This window comes from Canis lupus, chromosome 31, assembly GCF_048164855.1.
Source record: "Canis lupus baileyi chromosome 31, mCanLup2.hap1, whole genome shotgun sequence".
Lineage (NCBI taxonomy): Eukaryota > Metazoa > Chordata > Mammalia > Carnivora > Canidae > Canis > Canis lupus.
The window spans coordinates 14265971-14282247 of NC_132868.1; the positions used below are offsets into that span (position 1 = coordinate 14265971).

At 41.4% G+C, this 16277-nt stretch overlaps 1 protein-coding gene and 1 long non-coding RNA gene across 2 annotated transcripts in view; one reads left to right on the forward strand and one right to left on the reverse strand.

The window, feature by feature from the left end:
• KCNMB3 (potassium calcium-activated channel subfamily M regulatory beta subunit 3) overlaps positions 1-13106 on the reverse strand; it is a 27291-nt gene extending 14185 nt beyond the window's left edge. Inside the window, exon 1 of the mRNA XM_072807461.1 lies at positions 12686-13106. Coding sequence (XP_072663562.1) covers positions 12686-12747 — 62 coding nt within the window. The 5' untranslated portion in view covers positions 12748-13106. The remainder of the gene's footprint in view (positions 1-12685) is intronic.
• On the forward strand, positions 12572-16224 carry LOC140622036 (uncharacterized). Its single transcript, XR_012021758.1, has 5 exons — positions 12572-13136; positions 13831-13886; positions 14269-14344; positions 15322-15380; positions 16126-16224. It is a non-coding gene; the product is annotated as an uncharacterized lncRNA (long non-coding RNA).
• Positions 16225-16277: the final 53 nt, after the last annotated feature.

A 16277-nucleotide genomic window follows, 5' to 3' on the forward strand; every position in this document is an offset into this window, starting at 1 on the left:
TAAAGAAGTACATCAATCCTAAACTGACCTTACAAAAAATGTTAAAGAGATTTCTTTCAGCTGAAAAGAAATGGCACTAATTGATAAGAAAACATAGAAAATAAAAACTCTCACTAGAACAGGTAAATATATAGTAAAGGTAGTGAATTAGCCACTTATAAAGTAGTAAAATTAACTAAATCTATAATAATTAGTTGAGATACATAAAATAAAACATGGAAAATGTGACATGGAAAACATAAAATAGCTCCAGAGAAGGGAGTAAAAAATGTAGTTTTGGAATGTGTTCAAATTTAAGTTGCTTAAAATCAACTGTTATATACATAAGATGATATATGTGAACCACATAGTAACCACAAAGCAAAAACAGATGGTAAATACACACACATACAAATGAGAAAGGAATCTAAACACAACACTAAAGAAAGTCATCAAAATACAAGGGATGAGAAAAAGAGAAGAACTACAAAAACGGCCAGGAAACAATTAACAACATGGCAATAGGGAGGGAGGGAGGGAGGGGCAAGATGGCAGAAGAGTAGGGTCCTCAACTCCTCTGGCCCCACACACTTACCTAGATAACTTTCAGAACATCCTGAACACCTATGAATTTGACCTGAGATTTAAAGAGAGACCAGCTGGAACGCTACAGAGAGAAAAGTTTTGGCTTCTAACAAGGTAGGAAGGTGGGAAAAAAATAAAAAAGAATAAAGTGGGGGAGGGGCACTGCAAGGAGCCGGGCTAAAGCCAAGCTGCGAGAGGAAAGGCCCACCCTAGAGAAGCAGGAACTTTAAAAATCTGCAAAGGAGTGTTCCGGGATGGAAAACAGCTCAGCAGGGAAATCGGGCAGAACCGCAGGAGGGGCAGTGAAGCCTCAAGATTCCCAGAGTCACTATAACAGGAAGGGCACTCAAGGGAAAGCTCACCACAAACCACAGGTCGATCTCGGTAAAGGGTTGGAGCACCGCAGTCCCCTGGAGGCAATTGGGAGAAGCCAGTCAGTCAGACAGCAGCTCCTGATGGAGGTAGCTGTGCTCCGTTCCCTTCCAGAGTCATGGCCCCTGGGAGCGTGGGTCCAGTGGGACAGGGCCCTGGATCCCAGGGGACCAATCAGACACAGCCGGCAATCCTGTCCCCTGGGACAAAAGGAAGTGGGGGGGAGCATAGGACAGTGGTAACTCTCCTGCCATGGGCACCCCCAAGCTGTGCAGAGCAGCACCCCTGGGAACAGTGCCAGCTGCTGGGAGCATTTAGACCAGTACGGACTGGGGCCTGTGGGTAGTCACACTCAGGGAGCTGACTCCAGAGCTGGAAATATGGCTGCCACCATTGTTGTCATTCCACCTTGTTTCACCTCATGCCTGGGAGGGGTGGGCCCACCAGGGAACAGAGGCCTCACGGGGTAAACAGGTCACACTGAGCCCAGCACCCAGCAAGGGGTGGGGCATCTCCACCCAGGCACACACCTGAGAATCAGCACAGCACCGCCTCCCCCAGAAGACCAGCTGGAATAGCAGAGGAAGAGCAAGTTTTTGACCAAGCAGCACTGGAAAGCTCCAGAACTGAGGGAAAATAGTATAAAAGAACTAGAGGGTCCTTTCTTTTTTTCTTTTTTTTTTTTTTTCTTTCTTTCTTTCTTTCTTTCTTTCTTTCTTTCTTTCTTTCTTTCTTTCTTTCTTTCTTTCTTTCCTTCTTTCTTTCTCCATTATGGCTCATTTTTATATCAGACTAAAAATTTCCAATATTTTTTCTCTTTTCCCACCTTAACTACAATATTTTACCAACCCTTCATTTTGAAGTTTTTTCTTTTTTGACTTTCATACTTCTACAATTACATGTCTTAGATTTATTTTTTTACTTCTGGATTCCCTTCAACGTATTCAATTTAATTTTGGTAGATATATGAGATACAGGTATTTGTTTTTTGTTTCTTCTGCCTCATTTTGTTTTACAATGGTGGAGCTGGTACCTTCTAAAACATGACCAACATACAATCAGAACCAAGTGGAATACCCTACCGGTTCATTTTGTGAGATTATATTCTCTCTTCCTTCCCATTCCACCCCCATCTTTTTTGTGGTCAATGTTGGGGCTTTATATAAGTATTGCTGGTTTGTATAAATTTGGGATTGAGCATCTTCTAACATACAGGACAAAATACACTCAGAACCAAGAGGATCACCCTCTAGAACCCCTCAGGTAGACTATATTCTTTCTCCACTACCACTTCCTCACCACCACCATCTCCCCTTTATTTTTCTTTCTCTTTTCTTTACTTTCTTTTCTTTTTTCTTCTTCTTTTTTTTGGTTTTTGGCTTCTTCTTTTTACTATTTTGTTTTAAAATTTGTTTTTCACTTTACTGGTCCTTTTGTTTTATTTTCTTCTGTTTCTCTTTTTCTTTTATTTTCTGGTCTCTGACCTCTTCAGAATCCTCTAGGGTGTATTTTACTTAGGTCATGGTTGATATTTTTGACTCAGCCCACTCATACAGCTACTCTGCACTGGACAAAATGGCTAGGAGGAAGAATTCGCCACAAAAGAAAGAACCAGAAGCAATACTCTCTGCCACAGAGTTACAGAATTTGGATTTAAATACAATGTCAGAAATTCAATTCAGAAGGACAATTACACAGCTACTGGTGGCTCTGAAAAAAAGTGTAAATGATGCCAGAGACATTATTACTGCAGAATTGAGATCTAATCAGGCCAAAATTAAAAATATATTAAATGAGATGCAATCCAAACTGGATGTCCTAACTGCTAGGGTTAATGAGGGGGAGGAGAGAGTGGGTGACATAGAAGACAAGCTGATGGTAGGAAGGAAGGTGAGGAAAAAGAGGAAAACAATTAAGAGCCCATGAGGAAAGGCCTAGGGAAATAAATGATAGCCTGAGAAGGAAGAATATACATCTAATTGGGATTCCAGAAAAGGCTGAGAGGGAGAAAGGACTCCAAAGTATATTTGAACAAATCATAGCTGAGAACTTCCCAAATCTGGGGAAGGAAACAGGCATTCAAACCAAGAGATAGACAGGACCACCCCTGAAAATCAATAAAATCTGTTTCATACCTCGACATTTAATAGTGAAACAAGCAAATTTCAAAGATAAAGAGAAAATTCTTAAAGTAGCATGAGACAAGTGATTCTTAACTTATATGGGGAGAAATCTCAGATTAACAGCAGGCCTCTCCACAGAGACCTGGCAGGCCAGAAAGGGCTGGCATGATATATACAGGGTCATAAATGAGAAGAAATGCAGCCAAGAATATTTTATCCAGCAAGGCTGTCATTCAAAATAGAAGGAGAGATAAAGACCTTCCAGGATAGGCAGAAACGGAAAGAATATGTGACCACCAAACTGGCTCTACAAGAAATATTAAGGGGGACCCTGTAAAAGAAAAAGGGAGCCCAAAGAAACAATCCACAAAACCAGAGACTGACTAGGTAATACGATGACACTAAATTTATATCTTTCAACAGTTACTCTGAATGTGAATGGGCTAAATGATCCCATCAAAAGATACAGGGTATCAGACTGGGTAAAAAAGCAAGACCCATCCATTTGCTGTCTACAAGACTCATTTTAGACCTAAGGACACCTCCAGCCTGAAAATGAAGAGGTCGAGACTCATTTACCATTCAAATGGTCCTCAAAAGAAAGCTGGGGTAGCAATCATCATATCATGTAAATTAAAGTTTATACCAAAGACTGTAGTAAGAAATGAAGAGGGGCAGTATATCATACTTAAAGGGTCTATCCAACAAGAAGGCCTAACAATCATGAATATTGATGTCCATAATGTGGGAGCTACCAAGTATATCAATCAATTAATAACCAAAGTAAAGACATACTTGGATAATCATACACTAATAGCAGGAGACTTCAACACGGCCCTTTCAGCAAATGACAGATTTTCTAAGCAGAACATCACCAAAGAAACAAGGGCCTTAAATTATACACTGGGTCAAATAAATTTCACAAATATATACACAACTTTCCATCCGAATGCAACTGAATACACATTCTTCTTAAGTGCACATGGAACTTACTCCAGAATAGACCACATACTGGGTCACAAATCAGGTCTCAACTGATCCCAAAAGATTGAGATTGTCCCCTGCATATTTTCAGACTACAATGGTTTGAAACTAGAACTCAATCACAAGAAAACATTTGGAAGAAACTCAAACACATGGCAGTTAAAGAGCATCCTACTAAAAGATGAATGGGTCAACCAGGAAATTAGAGAAAAATTAAAAAGATTCATGGAAACTAATGAAAATGAAGATACAACCATTCAAAATCTTTGAGATACAGCAAAAGGGGTCCTAGGAGGGAAATACATCACAATACAAGTCTCCCTCAAAAAATTGGAAAAACTTAAATACACAAGCTAAGCTCACACCTAAAGGAATTGAGAAAGAACAGCAAGTAAAGGCTAAACAAAGCAGAAGAGAGATACTAGACTCAAGCAGAACTTAATGATATAGATAGAGATCAGGAGAACTGTAGAACAGATCAACAAAACCAGGAGTTGCTTCTTTGAAAAAACTAATAAGATAGATAAACCCCTAGCCAGCCTTATTAAAAAGAAAAAAGACTCAAGTTAATAAAATTATGAATGAAAGAGGAGAGATCACAACCAATACCAAGGAAATACAAACCATTTAAAAAACGTATTATGAGCAGCTATATGCCAATAAATTAAGCAATCTAAAAGAAATAGATGCATTTCTGGAAAACCACAAATTACCAAAACTGGAACAGGAAGAAATAGAAAACCTGAACAGGCCAATAACCAGCAAGGAAATTAAGGCAGTCATCCAACACCTCCCAAGACACAAAAGTCCAGGGCCAGATGGCTTCCTAGAGGAATTCTATCAAATGTTTAAAGAAGAAACAATTTGGGCAGCCCGGTTGGCTCAGCAGTTTAGCGTCGCCTTCAGCCCAGGGCATGATCCTGGAGACCCGGGATCAAGACCCACATCGGGCTCCCTGCATGGAGCCTACTTCTCCCTCTGCCTTTGTCTCTGCCTCTCTCTCTCTCTCTGTCTCTCATGAATAAATAAATAAATAAAATCTTTAAAAAAAAAGGAGAAGAAACAATTCCTATTCTACTAAAGCTGTTCCGAAGGATAGAAATGGACAGAATACTTCCAAACTCATTTTATGAGGCCAGCATTACCTTGATCCCAGAACCAGACATAGACCCCACCAAAAAGGAAAATCATAGACCAATATCCCTGATGAACACAAATGCAAAAATTCTCACCAAGATCTAGCCAATAGGATCCAATAGTACATTAAGAAGAGAATTCACCATGACCAAGTGGGATTTATCCCCAGGATGCAAGGGTGGTTCAACACTCATAAAACAATCAACATGATAGATTATATCAACAAGAGAAAAAACAAGAACCATATGATCTTCTCAATAAATACAGAGAAAGCATTTGAGAAAATACAGCATCCATTCCTGATCAAAACTCTTCGGAGTTAGGAATAGAGGGAACATTCCTCAGCATCTTTAAAGCCATTTATTAAAAGCCCACAGCAAATATCATTCTCAATGGGGAAAAACTGAGAGCCCTTCCCCTAAGATCAGGAACAGGACAGGGATGTCCACTCTCACCACTGCTATTCAACATAGTACTAGAAGTCCTAGCCTCAGCAATCAGACAACAAAAGGGAACAAAACGCATTCAAATTGGCAAAGAAGAAGTCAAACTCTCCCTCTTCGCAGATGACATGATACTATATATAGAAAACCCAAAAGACTCCACCCCAAGATTCCTAGAACTCATACAGCAATTCAGCAATGTGGCAGGATACAAAATCAATGCACAGAAATCAGTGGCATTTCTATACACTAACAATGAGACTGAAGAAAGAGAAATTAAGGAGTCAATCCCATTTACAATTGCACCCAAAACCTTAATATACCTATGAATAAACCTAACCAAAGAAGAAAGAATCTATACCCTAAAAATTACAGAACACTTCTGAAAGTAATTGAGGAAGACTTAACGAGATGGAAAAACATTCCATCCTCATGGATTGGAAGAATTAATATTGCGAAAATGTCTGTTAACCAGGACAATTTACACGTTCAGTGCAATCCCTATCAAAATATGATGGACTTTCTTCACAGAATTGTTACAAATAATCTTAAGATTTGTGTGGAATCAGAAAAGACCTCGAATAGCCAGAGAAATATTGAAAAAGAAAACCAATGCCGGGGGCATCACAATGCCAGATTTCAAGCTGTACTACAAAGCTGTGATCATCAAGACAGTGTCGTTCTGGCACAAACACAGACACACAGATCAAGGGAACAGAATAGAGAACACAGAAATGGCCCCTCAATGAACCACTCTTGCATCTCTGTCAACTAATATTCAACAAAGCAGGAAAGAATATCCACTGGGCAAAGGACAGTCTCTTCAATCATTGGTGTTGGGAAAATTAGACAGCCACGTGCAGAAGAATAAAACTAGGCCATTCCCTTACACCAGACTCTTACACTCAAAACGGTTGAAAGATCTAAATGTGAGACAATATCCTTCAAAATCCTAGAGAACACAAGCAACAACCTTTTTGAACTTGGCCACAGTAACATCTTGCAAGAAATATCTATGAAGGCAAAGGAAACAAAAGCAAAAATGAACTATTAGGACTTAATCAGGATAAAAAGCTTCTTCACAGCAAAAGAAACAGTCAACAAAACTAAAAGACAGACTGCAGAATGGGAGAAGATATTTGCAAATGACATATCAGATAAAGAGCTAGTATCCAAGATCTATAAAGAACTTATCAAGCTCAACACCCAAGAAACAAACAATCCAATCATGAAATGGGCAAAGGACATGAACACAAAATTTCCAAAGAAGACCCACACATGGCCAATAAGCACGTGAGAAAATGCTCCACACCATTTACCATCAGGGACATACAAATCGAAACCATAATGAGATACCACCTCCCACCAAAGAGAATGTTGAAAATTAGCAAGACAGGAAACAACAAATGTTGGTGAGGATGTAGAGACGGGGTAACCCTATTGCACTGTTGATAGGAATGCAAACTGGTGCAGCCACTCTGGAAAACTGTGTGGAGGTTCCTCAAAGAGCTAAAAAAGAAAAAAATAAAAATAAAAATAAATAAAAAATAAAAGAGCTAAAAAAGAGAGCTACCATATGACCCAGCAATTGCACTACTGGGTATTTACCCCAAAGATACAGATGTAGTGAAAGGGATTATAAGGGAAAGGATGGGAACTGAGTGGGAAAAATTAGAGAGGGAGACAAACCATGGGAGACTCCTAACTCTGGGAAATGAACAAAGGGTTGTGGAAGGGGAGGTGGGCGGGGGGCTGGGGGCTGGGCTGACAGGCACAGAGGAGGGCACTTGATGGAATGAGCACTGGGTGTTATGTGTTGGCAAATCGAACTTCAATAAAAACAAATGTAAAAAAAGAATTTAAGTAATGCTAGTACACTGGCATTTTTACATATTTGTTTTATATTTTCTATTTAAAAAAATAAGACATTGTAGATAAAGTTCAAGCCCTTATTTTACTTCCTCCTGGTCCTGAACCCTAAGTCTCTTCCCATTCAGACACCACCAACCTCACACTGATTTGGGCTTTTCCTAGCCATACTTTCATGTCTTCAGTATGTAACATCAATATACAGGAGGAACACCTGTGTGGTTCAGTCAGTTAATTGTCTGACTCTTGATTTCAGCTCAAGTCATAATCTTGGGTCATGAGACTGATCGCCACAGTCAGCTCTGCACTAAGTATGGAGCCTGCCCATGATTCTCTCTCTCCCTGTCCTCTTCCCTCCTCACTCTCTCTCAAAAAAAAAAAATATATATATATATATATTTTTAGTATATATATAATATATATATATATTTCAGTATATATATATATATATATATGTGTGTGTGTGTGTATTTCCCAACTATGCTAAAAGTTCCAGACAGAATATATTATTCTCCAAATTTAAAAGTCTCAATCAAGATTGTTTCAAGATGGAAGGCAATCTGTAAAATGTAATTATTAATCTAGTTCATTTATTAAAATGGCAACATTGCATTTCATCAAATGAGCTTGCTCTGTGAAGATGGCATAATAGGGATTGGATTTGCCTTTCTATCTGAAACAACCAAAAAGTACACCATGTGTGGAATGATGTAGTGGATGTTTGTGGAATGATGTGGAATGATGATTTTTCAAGACACTGGACATCAGTCAGTGAAAGGATAGTGATCCTGTGAGATAGTAAATCAGTACCTGCCCATCTTCTTGCCTTGAGAGAGTTTCCAGGCTATGGTATGGGGTGGTGAGGGGCAACCCAGCAGAGCCTAGTGACTCCCTGAGTTGAGAAGACAGACCTGAGAGTCCAGGAAAATCATGATGGCTGGAGCTCACAGGACAGAATATCCGATGGGAGAGTTTTGCAGAGAGAAAACCCTGCAGATGTGCCCCATATCGCTTCCAAGGATTCAGTATATACACGTGCGAAACCTCCCCAGTTTGGGGAAGGAACCCCTAGAGGATGAGAGGTAACATTGTCCACATGAGAATTTTTCTTGGATTTGCACTAATGGGGGAATTGTTGGATCATGTGATCATTTTACTTGTATCATGCCCACGAAGTGCTCAGAGAATGAATCATCATATTTAAAAATAAAACAAGACAAAAAATAGCATGGCAATAAGTACACACTTATCAATAATTAATTTAAGTGTAAACATACTAAATTCTCTAATCAATACAGAGTGCCTGTATGGGGAAGGAAAAAAAAGCAAGATCCATCTATATACTGCCTCCAAGAGACTCACTTCAAAAGTAAGGACACACAGACTGAAAGTAGGGGGCAGAAAAAGACATTCCATGCAAATAGGAATAAAAAGAAAGCTGTTGTAGCTATATTCATATCAGACAAAGTAAACTTTAAAACAAAGATTGTAATGACAGACAAAAAGGAGCACTACATAATGATAAAGGGGTCAATGCAGTAAGAAGATAGAACATTTATAAATATATATATGCATCCAACATAGGAGCACTAAAATAAGGTGAATATTAATAGACCTAAAAAGGAAAAAAAAATGGCAGCAATAAAATAGTAGTAGAAGACTTTGACACCCCACTTGCATCAATGGCTAGATCATTCAGACAGAAAATCAGTAGGGGAACATTGGCCTTAAACAACACATTAGACCAAATGGACTTAATAGATATATTTAGAACATACATCCAAAAGCAGTAGAATACACATTCTTCTCAAGTGCACGTGGAACATTCTCCAGGATGAATCATACATTAGGCCACAAAACAAGTGTCAATAAATTCAAAAAGATTGAGATCATATCAAGTATCTTTTCCGACCACAAGAGTAAGAAATTAGAGTTGTCTATGTGCTGAGAGAAATCACATGAAACATGCAGATGTAAAAGGCTGAAGTTTGTCAGGAAAGTCTAATGAAAAGCAAGCTGATATGCACCTTCAGGTCAAAAAGTATTTTAGGGGATCCCTGGGTGGCGCAGCAGTTTGGCGCCTGCCTTTGGCCCAGGGCGTGATCCTGGAGACCCGGGATCGAATCCCACGTCGGGTTCCCGGTGCATGGAGCCTGCTTCTCCCTCTGCCTATGTCTCTGCCTCTGTGTGTGTGTGTGTGTGTGTGTGTGTGTGTGTGACTATCATAAATAAATAAAAATTTAAAAAAAAAGTATTTTAGAAATAAAGAAGGTGCTAATATTGATTAAAGAATCATCTAGAAGAGCTAGCAATATACATACCTAATAGCATTGCCTCACTGACAGAACTATAGGAAGAAATAGACAAAATCCACCAACAACTGAGGAGATATTTTTGCATCCTCCCTCAGTAACTGATTAGCTCAACCAGATAATTTGATTTGAAATAGATTTGAGCACAGTAACAGGCTTTTTATCTAAATGATAATGTAGAATATTGTCCCCTACAGAGTGTATATTCTTCTCAAACATATAAGGAACAGTTGTGAGACCTACCCACAAACCAAGCCATAAAGAAGGCCTCAACAAATGTCCAAGGGATTTGTTAAAGTAATGTACTTTTTTAATGCTCAGATTATGAAACTCAAAAAATGTGGAAAAGTCTACAGAAGAGAACAAAAATCACCCACAATTCTAACACTTAAGAGATCATTTCTGTTCACTTGCTGAGTTATTCCCCTCCTCTGTATTATTTTAAATAGGATGAGCTCATTCTGGATATAGAGGGGTTTTTTTTTTTTAATCTTCTTTTCACCTAACGTAATAAGCCCTTTCTTATGTCGTGAGCAATTCTTATGTCGTGAGTAACCCTTCTTTTGGCCACATAATATTCCATCCATTGGATATGCCATAAAATCCTTACCTATTTCCTTATTGTTGAATATTGGGTTTTTTCCAGTTTTCTGAGACCATAAAGGTCCCTGTAATTAACTTTGTGGTATTTATAAGCGCCTTTCATCCCGGGACCTCAAAGCATTTCCGAATGATCTAATTTTGCTCTCTAGCCAGTGAGATGAGTGAACAGCATTTTTATTCCTTTTTGCCAGCAATATATTTTCACTTCCGACCAGTGTGTTACCTGGAGATGTTTTATTCATAGTGGAGGCAGTACCCACCCCCTTCTGTTGCTTCCTTGCAGATAGAATTGACTTTCCCACCAGCCTTCTCGCACACATTGCTACAGACACCTTCTGGCTTAGCCTCAGGCAAACTTGATTTCAAAGAGCTTGAACGAGCTCATCTGGCTGTGATCCCTGCAGATGCCGGCAGCCTCTCCCGCCAACACTGCAACTCGTCAAGAAGCGCTCCTTAGAAAGATGCTGCTGTTCATCAAAGCTTGGCGATTCACCTGACACTCGTCTCACTGGCATGTTGAATTAGTATTTCCCTGTAATTTGTTTGTGTTACAGAGGGAGATTTGGGTAATTATTTCCAGCCTTCTATTTTTTAATTACAAAATTATTTAACAACTTCTTTTGAAACAGCAAATGAGGTTGAGTAAAGTCAGCATGGTTCATCGAGTTCAGCAAGAGGCAAGAGCAATAATCCAACTGTGCGTCTCAGCAATGAAAATGGGAGACTGTGTGGCTTTGGGGGGAACAACTGCTCTCCTATCTAGTTAATTAAACGTGTTCCCTCGCATGTTCGTCATTTGACCTTCTGCCAGAGAGTAATTCTGCTTTAATTGTCTTTTCACAAAAGCATCAGTGCATTTCTAGGAGAGAAGTGTTTTTGCCTCTCTTCCCCCTCGGTCTGCGTCTTCCTCCTCTGACCCTCACCCCCGCCGAACCCCTCTGTCTCACATTCCTTCCTTCTCTCTCAGGTGCCAGGTGTGTCGGTACAGGATGATGGAGGTGGATAACGCGGTGACCACGGCGGTCTTTACTGCCTTCACTTAGCTCCCAACTCCACGGAAGCCACTAACAAACCACCCACATTTCCAGATAGAGTGTGTGAACTTGGCTGAGAAATGTACCCCTGGCCAGCTTTTAATATTCTATTCCTCAAACACCCTTAGGCATTTCTCTTTTCTCAGTTTTGCTGCCCAGTTCTGAGCACCCCGCCAACCCAAACCCAGAAGCAGACAGAAGGACTGGGGCTTCACTTAAGGCTCTCAGCCCCACTGTGTTTTATTCCTCTAGAGAGAAAAAAGGGTCCTTAATGTAGCCTGTCTCACCTAACTCTGGGAAATGAACAAGGGGTAGTGGAAGGGGAGGTGGGCGGGGGTGACTGGGTGATGGGCACTGAGGGGGGCACTTGGCGGGATGAGCACTGGGTGTTATGTGATATGTTGGCAAATTGAACTCTAAAAAAAAAAAAATTAAAAAAAAAAAGATAGCCTGTCTCACTTCCTCCCTTAAGGAGTACAGTGGATGGTTAATAACAATGGTTAAAATGGGGGGGGGGGGGGAGGATGGCATAGCATGGACAGTAGTACGTAGAAAGTCCGCTAAGGCACATAGATACCGTTTCCTATTCCCTCTTTATGGACAAAGGGAGGAGGCAGGAGATCCCTGGGTGGCTCAGCGGGTTGGCGCCTGCCTTTGGCCCAGGGCGTGGTCCTGGAGACCCAGGATCGAGTCCCGCGTCGGGCTCCCTGCATGGAGCCTGCTTCTCCCTCCTCCTGTGTCTCTGCCCCCCCCCCCATGATGAATAAATAAAATCTTTAAAATAAAAAAAAGGGGGGGGGGAGGAGGCAGACAGGTTATCTGACTTGCCCAGAGTCACGCAGCTAGTTTCGGGGTGGAACTGAGACTCGAATCCAGGCCTGTGACTCCAAGACCCAAGCGTGCTTCACCGGGGGGGGGGGGGGGGGGGGGGGGGGTCAAATGCCGGTGGTAATTTCCTCGACCCTTCGTTCAACCAAGAGAGAGCGACTGAGCACCGAACACGTTCTGGGCCGTGTTCTAGTGCCTGGAACCACCGGTGAGTCTTAAAAAAAAAAAAAGCGGTTCCTGCTTTCGAGAATTTGCAAGCCAAATGGAGGAGGAAGCCAGCAAGGAAGGCTCCAACCCCCGACGTCCGCGCCCCCGGGGAGGCCGCGCAGGGTCCCCCGGGGCGCGGCAGGTGGGCACCCTGCGAGGCCGCTCTTCCAGCCCCTGCCTGCGCACGGCAGAGTGTGCCGGGGACTTACCTCCCCTGGCGCCGCCGGCCACCCTGGAGTGTAATCTGAACGGGGACGCTGAACGGCTGCATGAGACCAGGGGGCTGGACAAAACGGGCTCCTTTCACCTGAGTCCTCGCCTCTGAGGGCGCGAGAGGGGAGCTGACGCAGCGACGGAAGCGGGGCCCCAGAGGAGCCCCAGTCCCGGCGCAGCACCCTGGCGCCGGGGCAGCCTCGGGAGGTGCAGGGCGGGACCCGGGACCCGGGACCCGGGACAGGCGGGAGGGCGAGGCCGGCGGGCCCCGCAGGCCGTGGGTCCCGGACGCTCAAGAAGAGCCTGCGGGGCCTTCTCCCCTCGGAGTCCTCGCACCTGCGTCCGCCTTCGCCTCGTCACCTGTGTTCCGCTTCAGCAGCCGGGGGCATTGCCATAGAGACCTCACCGCTGGTGCAACGCGGAGGCCCAGGGGACCCTATGTAATTGGTGAGGGACATTCTCAGTTCAACGTTTCTAAAAAGAGGAAATGTTTTGCCCTGACCATGTTTCCCTTTTTTTTGCAAATCGTCTGTTGCAGTGCAAGCTTAAGAGAATGGATTTTCCAGTTAATTGCATGTTCCGATCAAGAGAATTCGCTTTTATACCATATGGGATTTCCCAAAATTTCAAGGGCCATTAAATAACTCACCATTAAAACTAGATCACAGTTTTAAAGGACTGTATCAAGTATCATTTTATCTTTCTTTGATAACCCAAAAGACATTTGGAGATCTTTCAGTACTCTCAAAACACGAATATCAGTTTCTGTCATAATGTGGATTAGAGAATGTCAGAGAGACCACTTTTGCCATATGTTCTTGGTGAAGGTAATATTATCTTACCCTTTTCCAAAAGATCAGTGTGAGAAAGAATGCAAGCATGAGCTTGTCTGTAATATAGCCAGGTTAACTGCTACTTGTAACTATTTTAATATTACTTGAAGAAAGATATATATATCTACATGGATATACTCCTGACTTGTATTATTTTTCTCTTAGAGTTATAGACTAAGCCTTTTATAAACTATTTGTTTCTAATGAACTGATATGATTTGGAATAAAAACTAAAGCAACTAAACTTTTTTTCTCTCTTCTGCCTATTTGCAACTTAGCCTTGTAAATACATAACCTTTCTGTTTCAGATTTAGATGTGCTAATAAATTCCCCTACAATTTCGTGTGTAGCTTTCTTTGAAGAGGTAAGTAATTTGCTACTATTTTTACACATTTGATTCAGTCTCAGAAATATAATACTGTTTGAGCCTGTGAGATTCCTACTTGGCTCCTAGGACTTGCATCTGCCTTTCCTGGGGCTTTCTGGTCATCCTCCCTTTCTGATTCTTATTCCACTTAAGTGAAACTACTCATTCCTGAACTTTAAACACTCATATTGAGAGGGGAAGGAGAGAGAGAGAGAAGGTAAGTTATTTCAAATTACTCTTGGCCTCCATTCAACAGTTCTGATAGACCCAGATATTTATTTTGGGTCCTGGACAAGTCAGGACCTGAATATGTCATAATTGGCCATGTGAGATTGATCTCAGACTTAGTCTGTGCTTTGTTTTCTCTTCCTTTTTAAAGAGGGCCAAGATGACAAGTGAGAGGGAGTAACATAACCTGTTGCCCTTTGATTTCCCTCCTACTGCTGCTTCCCTTGGTAAGTGACTCACCTCTGCCCACCAATACCAGACCACTCCCCTCTGGCACACACATGCTTCACTCACAGTCTCAAAAATCTAGACTAGTCAGTATGAATTGCAATCCCAATGTGTCTGTTCAGGAACATGGCAAGTGAGGCAGAAGGGGTGTGATGGTCAGAGACACCAGGTACATGTGCCTTCGCTGTACATCAGGATCTCTGGTCCCCACTCTTGATCCTCTAGGCCCTCCCTGAGCTCCTGGCTTACTCCTTCCTCTCAGAGTAGCTGGAGATCACTTCCTGCTCCCAAAAAAATCAACTATGAGTCAACTGTCAAACCCACCACATGGGTCCCCTTCCTCTCTGGGTCAAAAGCTTTGGGTACTGGATTCAAATCCCAGCTTTGTAACTTTTAAAAACCCTTTAAGCATTTGCTGCCCTGGTATTCCTCAGTAAAAAGGAAGTAAAGAAAACTCAGAGTGAATTGTATGAGTATGGTGAGACTTAATTAGTGTCCATAACTGTTGTGAGATCTGTAGATGAAAGGGGATGTTGTTGCAAAATGCTGGCATCATGGATTCCTGGCTCAAAAGTCCATAGTAATTTTCTTTTGCATTTAATGAATGCTTTGCTCAAGGGAAAAAGAACCACCTTCCCCTTTCATCATGCTGGAGAAACTACTTCCTCATTCTTTTTCACATTCTCTCAATTACACACTACCTATTTCAGCTAAGAATTTTTTTGTGGCTGAAATTCTCCATGTTCATGAACACTGTATCTCTCTTTTCAAATTCAGATATGGCACAAATAATTTACCATAACCTAAAAAGTATTCACAATAACCTATGTACTTGTGTGTTCTTGTGTATTTGTGAGTAGGAGAATAAATAAATCCCCAACTGAACTATCATCCCAAAATGAGTAGTTTCTGCTGATGCAAAGAACAATTTAAACTGTAAAGTAAAACCATATCTGATCTTACGTTCTCTTCACAGGTAAAAACAACAAAAACAAGGGAGTACGATCTGTGCCATGCACTTAGGGAGTCTTAATGGTATGTTCCATTTCCTTTATCTTAATGACTGTCTCCAACCATCTTTGCTATCAAATGGACACTGATCCTAAGATTTAAGTTCATGTCTAAGAAACCAGCATCACCTCTCTGCAGATGCTCTTGCTGCTCTAATGAGAGATAATACTAATGACTAACATTTTTTTGAACACTTAGTATGAGCTCAGTTCTGTTCTAAAGTTTTACATGTATTCATTCATTTCTTGGTCTTTTGCAAGAGCAGAGAGCCACACTGACTTATGCAATTTCACAAGAGCCACAGGACTGAGCTTATCCTGGCATAGAGACAACTCATTGGATAATTGAAGCAGAAATTAACAGAAACAGTAGCCAAAACTGTCAGATAGTTCAATAGCCCTGGATGTATGGTCCTATTTCAGATCTACCATGACCAAGTCTTCGGGTGATACTGGGTTTGGGCATACTTTATAATATTGTCAATCAAGGTACTGATCATTACATGAGTGGTACTTGATTTCAAGTGTGGCCTGCTGTGAAATGCAGGTTCCCAGGCCCAATCTCTAGAGATTCTGATAAAACAGTTTAGGTGTAGGACCCAGGAACCTGCATTTTAAAAAGCTCCTTGTAAGATTCTAATACAGGTGGTCCTACTTTCATGCTTTGGAAAACCCCAGGTCAAATGATGGGTTAAATAGGTCTTGGAGGCCTACTTTAGAAAATTAAACACTGTTTCTAGTCCCAAATCACAGCTTATTCTTCAATACAGGATTGGAGCAGATGATTCAATGTACTTTCCATTTTTGAGATCCAATAAAATCTATGAAACCGTAACTTTGTTTGCAAGAAAATGTGATCTCCTCTCCTGGAGTTACAATAAGGTAAGAATACTCCACATGAACTCCTGAGTGGCCCCACTCA